Source organism: Oenanthe melanoleuca, chromosome 3 (genome assembly GCF_029582105.1).
Source record: "Oenanthe melanoleuca isolate GR-GAL-2019-014 chromosome 3, OMel1.0, whole genome shotgun sequence".
Classification (NCBI taxonomy): Eukaryota; Metazoa; Chordata; class Aves; order Passeriformes; family Muscicapidae; genus Oenanthe; species Oenanthe melanoleuca.
The window spans coordinates 68,269,450-68,278,752 of NC_079336.1; the positions used below are offsets into that span (position 1 = coordinate 68,269,450).

Here is a 9,303-nt window from a genome sequence, read left to right on the forward strand (position 1 = left end):
GAGGTAACAAAACCATGAGTGATACTGAGAAGACTGAGATTTTCATTTCTGAACAATAAAAGTGTCACAGCGCTTCACTGAACAAAAACATATGAAATGTCTTATATTACCTTAAAGTCTGAGTCATAAACAAGGACTCTGTACCAGAGGAAGACAGAACTAAGAGCATCTTTAAGGTTAGAATGCCCTCTTTGGGTATAAAGATATATTTGCAGCAACAGTAAATTTCATTAAGTACAGTGCTATTTTATGCTATAGGAAGAAAAGCAAATCTAAGAATTAAAGTGTGCTAAAGACTTGTAAAGATGTTAGAAATTACTCTAATTACCCTCTACTAGTAACAATGTTCTGAGGATCCTGCATAATAACAGTGAGAGTGACTGCAATCCATACACAGCAGCACAGAGGGGCAGGACAAGAAAGAGACAGGCATAACTAAAAACAGGAAAGCTTCCAACTGGATACAAAGAGAAACTTTTTCACCCTGAGAGCAGCCAAGAAGTGAAGCAGCCTACCCAGAGTAGACTGTAATACCCTTGGAGGTTTTCAAACCCCAACAAGATAAAAGCTCTGAGCAACCTGACACAACCCAGAGACAGGCCTGTTTTGAGCTGGGAACTGGACCAGAGAGGACCAGTTTGAGGTTCCCTCAAACCCAAACCATCCTAACACACCTCTAAGACTTAAATACATGTCTCAGAATTTGCAGTATTCCACTAGTTAACTATACCCACAGCAGAAGTTAAAGAGTTTCACCCGTGGAAATCCAACTTTACAAGAAAGCAACTTCTCTGATTTATAACTCCACAAAGGAGTCACTAGAAGTTAGCAAACAACAGTTCCATCACATCCAGCTCACTTTCTATACATAAAATTCAGAATAAAGTTCAATGCTAGAAATAAGTAAGTTCTGAAACAGCATTTAAGCATCCATCATTGACACAGAGAGAAATTACAAGCTTCAGTGATGGTCAGGGCCTTAAGCAAGACAGATACAGTAGAGCATAAAAACAGGAACTCCAATTGTTCCACAGCAGCAGGCCTTTAGTAGTTAGCTGGCAATTAAATGATGCTCATGAGCATCACTTAAATGTCACTTTGATCTATTGCAGTTATTTCACAAAATCTGTATTACTGAGGCTTTTTATTGGCTGTAAAAACATTGGCAAGCATTTCTCTTCGCTGTATTAAAAATTATTTTGATACCTATTCCTAGGCTGCTTGCCAACTGGAAGACAAGATGGAGCCATCTGTGAGACTACAACTCTCTGAAGACACTTGCCTTTCCAAAACATAATCCCTTAAATGGTGCCAAGGGCATTACACAAAAAAACCTAACATCACATTTTAACAGCTGCAGCAAAACCTGCCTCTCACAAATTTCCCAGCAAAGGAAGGAGGAAGACTACTTCTGCCCAGGGAATACTGCCTCTACCCTATCCAGTCCATAAAGTCTGATTATGACATGACCATGTAAAAAGCCATGCCTGAATACTCTGCCACACAGATGTATCAGGCAGCCAAAACTGTGCCAGAGATCTACATGTTATCTGCAACTGAATTAAGTAGCAAACACAGCTATTTCTATTTCTTGGTTTGGTGGAAATTTGAGGGATTTTCGGGGCTAGTCTCTTTCTTCTTCCACTACTTAGCAATGTTGGTGCTCAAAATATGTACACAGGCAGCTACCCAGAACTCCTTATATCCTCTGCATTGCCTTAACCTGGTCTGTTTGATTTTGATTATTATTACTCCTGGTATTATTCCCTATTTGCCCCCTTCCTTGTAATCCTCCTTTTAAAAACTCCTCTTGTATTTTATATCATGACTTCCAAGCCATCAGAGATCACTTTTAGCCAACCAACATCTAGAACAATTACTCCTAGGAGACCTGCAGGAAAGACAGCAACCCCATGTACTTCTCATGGGTTGCACTGAAGATTCATACTGGCCTCTCAGCATTAAAACCACAGCCAATATAAACTTGCCAGGGTCACACTTAATGCCTAGGTTTCCAACTTTATGCCTAGGCAAAGCACAGGGAGTTTCACTAGGGCGTGGCAGAACACAAAACAGTAACACAAGAAGTGCATGCAGATCCTGGAGAAAGGTCTGGAGTCTCACCAAGAAATTCAGTGCCACACCAAACTCAGCAGAAACACAACAAAACAGCTGCTACACACCATGCTCCCTACTAGTAACAAAGAAATTATTTAAAAATAATGTGAAATTAATTCAGAAAGTGAATGGCATTAAAATACATTGCCTACTTAAACCAAAGAGGGAAAATCTTAATAATTGCACTCTAAAATACCCAAGGCCTTGAAGTACAACAGGGCAAGCCACAAAGTGCAGTTGGAAGTCTTATGGATTATTCTTCCCAAAACAACAATGCTGGTTTTTACCTGCCAGTCCTACCTCAGACAGGAAAAGACAATAACAAATCTACTCCTGAAAATCTACATCGTAACTACACTCAAGGTGGGCAGAAAGCATCTCCTTGGCTAACATGAAATGGATCCTAACTTGATCCTGGAACAGATGACCCCATGGAAAATTCTGTCATTGGCAAAAGCTGGCATCATAGTAGACAAATTCTCAATCAGCCAAAAGAACAAATACCCTATTGCTAGTGGCTGATCTTTTCTTACCTTAGAGCAACTTGAGACACCCTGGTAAAACTGTATTTTCCCCCAATATTCATTCTCATAGGAAGCAGACATCCAAATCTGACAGACTGCTCAGAGGAAACCATTAACTGCAGCAGCTCTTCTCTCACAGCCAAGTCTGTACAAGTCCCCAGAAGACCACAAGCGTGGGAACACTACAGCAGCTCTCTCACCATGACCTGGGGAGTGTTCAGGCTCCCCAGGGGAAAGGGAAACAAAATACCTGTTGATTATTAACTACTTCGGGAGCAAAACCACAGAGGATTAGCTGCTCTGGTTCTGCACCCCAGGCAACAGTAATCAGATCCTTCTTCCACAATTTCAGTGAGAGTCTCCTCAAGATTTCCACTGCTCTGAGTAAATTAAAATGTCCTGCTCTCCTAAACAAGGATTCTGGCAGGACAGGAGCAAAGTTTCAGCATGTGTCCTGCTAAAACAGCGCTGTCCCACTTCAGTGGCAGCACAGCCCGAGACCATCCAAGGTCCAGGAGCACCTTATGCCCCTGAGATTCAATATCACTGCTGAAGCACAGATATCAGCACCCTATCCACATCACTCCCACCACACAGCAACCAAAACAATATTAACAGCATGGAAATCTTACTACAGCAATAGCAATGTAAAACATCACCAAACTCAGCAGCTGTGTGTCTCACCCTCCTGAGGCTGGTGTGCCTATGGCTCTTGAGGAGCAGGGCTGGGAATGCAGCACAGCCACAGCTCAGCCTGAGCTATTAGTGCAAATACTGATGGGTTAATGCACTACTCATTAAATGGGAAAAGCCAAGCCCCAGCAAACAGCTGTGCTGCCCATTTCCCTCCATCACCAGGATCTCCACGGGCCATTAGCAACAGGAAGCACCTGAAACAGACCAGCACAATGAAATTCAATATCATTCCTGCCTCAGTAACCATCCTTGTCCAAAATCCTAACAGAGAATGGAAAGCTCTTGTCCCCAAAGCCATACTCTCTAACAACAGGGGGAAATTAAGTTTATATGATCAGCTAGCTCTTGCAACAAAAAGTCAGATATTTCCTGGAGCTGAACCTACCTCAATCTACCATCCTGAACAGGCTCAGGGATGTTCCTTCTCTTGAACCTCATGGTGCTTCCCTGAAGTAGAACATTTATGGGTGGAGGAAGGCGAACAACCAACCACAAGAATTAGATAGCCATAACATAAAGGAACAGCCTGTGGCTATAAGCATTTGGCCTTGCAAATACTCTCCCCCAGCACCATTCCAAGTGCCTGCACATCTGCAGTAATGTCAACCCATAAGACTAAGCTGGTATGTCAGTGGGAAGAAGGCTTACCACTGTAACAGAAACCAAATACTTTAAGTATCCCACTAAAACAGCAAGAAAGCAGTTTTCTACCATGAAAAAAACCTATTCTTCCCCTCCCCATGCTCTCTGGAGAATTGATGGCTTCCCAAAAACAAAACAAAAAGATGTTAAAAATGGTTTCCTTTATTGCTTAAAGCATATTTTTCAGACCAGTCTGATAATTTTCACCATCATCAGACTGGTGATTTAAACTCAAATTGCTGTCAGATAGATGAGCTGAGCTAGGGACCGCAGTGCTCACCCCATTAATCAATAAAGTTGTGAAGCCATTGACAAACTTCTTTATCTACAGACACATTCAAAACATCACTATTATCTGATTCTAATTTCCCATTAGTACTATTTTTCACCATTAAGCAAGGTCTTGAAAAGCTACACCAATGCCACATGCCTCACCTTACACAGATCTGGAGGCTTTCAAAACAGTTCAGAAAATCTAATGCTATCAACTCCCAGTTCCTGCCTCTCTCACAGATACTAACCCTTTCATTTTACTTAGTTTTACAATACTCACTAGCAACCGCTTGACTTTTCACTCCACAGGTTGCCCCAAAACCTCCCTAGTAAGAGATTTTCCTCTGTAATGGCTTCCTGTCCCACTGACCTCTCAGTCCAGCAAAGGAAAACTTTCAACAAGAACACACTAAACCCCTCCAAACAACCAACTCCTCAGCCACTGCAGAGAACAGAGAAAGGTCACATATGCCACATCCAGTCTGCTCTTAATTTTAAGGAGCCACTTTTCCCACACAGCTCTTTCCCAAGGAGATTTTATTTTACTTGTGTGTTTAACAAATTTCTGTTCAGTTGTAGCTCTGACCTGGTTGCTCTTTCATCCAATCCATAAGCACAGGTAGTGCATACAACTTTAAAGGAGCTAAGCAGTACTAAGTAAACATTTTCCACTTTCCATCCCTTATTCTGAGTACACAGCTGTTTGTGCAGTAAATATTTACTATTCAAGGTAAAATCTAATTTAGTTTGGGTTTTTTACACTTGTCAGTGTTATGAATAAACAGAGTGACAGAGGGCAAAAAGAGCAGAGCAACAAGACAATTTACCCTGACACCAGGGTGACACAACTGAGACACCTATTTGTAAGGCAGCAAGAGAGGAAGGGAGGAGGGGGTGAGAAAATCAGAAAGTGCCATTGATCATACTCATTAGACAGCTGGGTCCCAATTAGAAATATATCACAGAGATAATAAGAAGTGTTCTGGAAGGCAGCTTGGCTGTGAGATGAAGGAGGGTCTGAAACACAGCAAGCAGCATTTCACAGTACATACAAAGAGGAGGCAGAATCCAAATTCTGCAAGTCCCAAAGGAATCACACCAAACAAAGAAAGGCAAGCACATGATCTCACCCCTCTGCCTTCAGACTTCAGATTACTCATTAAGCCACTTCACATTCTCAGCATCAATAAATAGGGAAGTAACTCCATGTCAATAGCTCATTCAATTTCCATACAGAAAACACATGTTTAGCAAACAAAGTATGTCCATAGTGGATCTCAGCTTCCACAGCATCAGTAGCTTGCAGGCTTCATAAAGAAATATTTCCCTCTGAAAGCATTTTTCAGGTGAGCTCTTAATGGAATCCACACCTATATGCTAAAGAAGAAAAAAGAAAATTACATGGTGTGTTAAATAGTTAACACTACACAGAATTAAGAAACACCTTCAAATAAGGATACTACCATGTTTAAAATAGGAAGAGCAGCTTTTGTTCAGTGCCAAAGGGCCAAGTTTTTCCCTGTGTGACTGCTGGTTTACAAAGGGCGCATTCATTCCGAATACATAAGGGTTTTGCAGCAGTTTTCCTTCAAGGATATTGAATAGTATTACAACACACCCTGGGTTCAATCCTAATCTAAGTGACTCGGCATGAAAGGGCTGCTTTCTGGAAGAAGACACAAGATGCTAAGGATGAACTTGGAAATCACTATGGCAACTCTGCAGGTCCCTTCTCATTCACCTTGCAGGCCGATACTCCAAAGGAGGCAAGAAAACCTTTTTTCTACAGGAATCATTAACATGCAATATGGCCAAAACCAGAAAAGGTCACAGCCTGTCTCCACCCCATTAGAAAGAGGGGTTTGCTCAAAGAAACATAAGGCTAAAATGGGGAAAAAAAAAATCATAACTCCCGAGGAGCACTCGAGAGGCGTCACACACTCGAGTAAATTGCACTTGAAAGGTCAGCTGGTTCACTAGCTGTCAAAGGCCCAAGCCATGGAGAGCAAAAAAAGCCTAACCAAGTGTGCCTAATTTGTGAACAAAGTCAGAATTAACCTTTAGGGTTCTCGCTTTTGTCAGTACAAAACATTGTTTGCAGAGCTTGCTGTCCTCTTGTTCATCACAATTAATTTATCCTGGTGCTAATAAATCCTCTTTTCTTACATGGCCCCACTACAATTCCACCAGAAGCAGCTCAGGCCCAAAGTTTTGGCTTCACTTTACTGAAGAGAACAAAGGATGATTTATCTATATTAAAAGAGGGAGGAAGCCAGGGGCAATACAATACTTGCCTCTGACTGTTTTTTTTGAGTGCTGCTGCACTGCCATTATCAGAGTCACATATGAAAACGTGATACTTTCAGTGCCCAGTCTCAAAGACAGCTATAAAGAAAACTGATAACTCTGATAGTATCAAGCACTGAGAAGAAAAAAAAGACATCTCAAGTATACAAAACACTGCACAAAAACATTTGGTGGTTCTTGTACATTTCTTCAGCTTGCAATGTTCCCAATATTTTAGGTAACCACAAATCTCTAAACGCAACCATTTTTTTCTTTTAAATCAAATATTTATTTTAAATACCCCTACTATGCAGTTTCATAAGGCCCCAGAAGCGCTATGAATAGTAAAAAATGTATTGTAGCTTCAACTGGAAAACCACTGTCAATGCCTTCCCAGAACAAAACATAAAAATTTCAGCTTCAGCAATGAGATGAGGGAATACCTATACAACATAATTAAAGGGACTTTAGTATTTAAACACCAAGAAAAGCTTTAATAAGCAGAAGTTCTCTCATTTTCAGGAGTGACTCTAAAGCCAATAGCAAATTATCAAGTAAATGAACCAACAGGAAAGGACAAAACAAGAGATAATGCATCCCAGGGGACTTCACCCATTTCTCTGAAAATCATCATTACTTCCAATTAGCAGCAGCACTTGCTGCTATACCTTCTGCAGCATATTTTCTGGAAGCCTTTATTATAAAAGCACTTCATTGCAGAACTCTTAAATTGCTATCCAAAAGCATAGCAAGAAGTTACTCAAGCACTTGTCCACAAAGTTTAATGTGGATTACCATAACAGGATTGAGCTGTTTTATATTAAACTGTTGGCAAGGATGACTGAAGTGTTTGCAGAAAGTCTTGGTGGACTCATGGAGCTGGGAGAACCACGTATCCCAACCAACAGCAGATATACCTAGTGAGAAATACACCTTTCTTTCCCAGCTGTCCTGAGAAAGGTGAAGTGGTTTTTTTCCAAGAATTTCCCCATGGCTCCAGCCTCTTGCCAGCACCACTGTGGATAAGGAGGGCAGCCCTAGCTCAGACCAGCTGATTGCTACTGGTCTGAGAGAAAAGGAGAGCAGTTCATCAACATTAGAGGTCATGGTCTTTATTTATAAAAGCATATATACACAGAGTATATATGAGAAGGCACTTTTCTTTTTCTTCCTTAAGCCAGGACTGGCGGCATAATGTGGGAGACTTTTTCAAGAGCACCATTACTTCCCTCTTTGCAGTTGGTCATTAAAAAAAAAAAATAAACAAATAAACCATATCAAATAAACCACTGTTATCTTTGTACCACCATAACTGCACTCACATGGGCTGACTGAAGTGTAACCAAAGTATTTTATTTTTTGCGTTAAAAATGATAGCGACGTTATCACAAAGTTGCAAGACCCTTTCTCAGACCTCATTAACTGCGAAATAAATGCCAACATCACTAGCGGCTTAAAAAGTAATGATAAAAAAAATTTAAAAATACTAAAAAAATCCTAAAACTTTTGGACTGTGAAATGAACGCGAAATGATAAGATGCAAGTTTTGGTGGGGTTTTTTTTCACCAAAAAAAAAAAAAAAAAGAAAGAAAGAAAAAAGGAAACAAACCACATTCTCCCGATGGTCAACGCGACTGCCGAGAGCCGCCGGCGCTGCCAGCCCGGGGGCAGCACCCAGCCGAGCCGGCGGGCCCCTGCAGCGGGGAGCAGCGCTCCCGGCCCCGGCCCCGGAACCTCTCCCGGTCCCGGCCGGGGTGCCCCAGGCCCCCCCACCTTCAGGGGCTCCTGCGGATCTCTCCCGGACAGGCCGGACCCCCGCCGGTGCCGGCCTCCCTGCCCGCCCGGCCCGCTCACCTGCGCGCCGCCTGCCGGTGCCGCCCGCCCGGGGCTGCGGCCGCCACATCCCGGTCCCGATCCCGATCCCGGTCCCGACCCCGGCCCGCAGCGGGCGGAAAGCGGCGCTGGCCCGGCCACTCCCCGCCGGGGGCGGGCCGCAGGCAGCTCCGCCGCCCTGGGGAAGGAGCGGGCGGCGGGCGGGACCGGCCCCGGCCCCGCAGGGAGTGCGGCCCGGCCCCGGGGAAGCGGGGCCCCCCGGCCCGGGCAGTGGTGTCAGGCTGTGCCGGCTCCGTTCCCGCAGGTCTGCAGCGCGAAGTTAGGCGAGAGAGGAGTCAGGGAATCACGGAATCGGTCGGATTGGAAGGGGCCGCAGCCGTCCAAGCTGCCTGCTCAAGCAGGGTCATCCCAGAGCACCTGGCACAGGGATGTGTCCAGATGGTTCTGGAGTATCTCCAGTGAGGGAGACTCCACAGCGTCTTCGCACAATCTGTTCCCGTGCCTGCAAAGAAGTTCTTCCTCATTTCAGGTGGAATTTCCTGTGCATCAGTTTCTGCCCATTGCCTCTTGTCCTATTGTTTGACACCACCGAGAAGAGCCTGGCTCCATCCTCTTGACACCCTCTCTTCAGATATTTAAAAAACATGTATAATGTCCCCTCTCAGTTGTCTCCCTCGAGGCTGAACAGGCCCAGCTCCCTCAGCCTTTCCTCATAAGAGAGATGTTCTAGTCTCCTCATCACCTCTGTATCCCTCCACTGGCCTGCTTCAGGAGCTCCATGTCTCTCTTGTACTGGGGATCCCAGAACTGGATACAGCACTCCAGATGTGCCTCACCAGGGCTTATTAGAGGGACAGGATACCCTCCCTTGACCTCCTGGCAGTGTTCTTCCTAATGCATCCCAGAATACCATCAGTCTTCTTGTCCACAT

General features: G+C 43.8%; 1 protein-coding gene across 1 annotated transcript in view; it reads right to left on the reverse strand.

The window, feature by feature from the left end:
- DISC1 (DISC1 scaffold protein) overlaps positions 1–8,471 on the reverse strand; it is a 182,593-nt gene extending 174,122 nt beyond the window's left edge. The window contains 1 exon segment of the mRNA XM_056487127.1: positions 8,394–8,471. Coding sequence (XP_056343102.1) covers positions 8,394–8,442 — 49 coding nt within the window. The 5' untranslated portion in view covers positions 8,443–8,471.
- Positions 8,472–9,303: the final 832 nt, after the last annotated feature.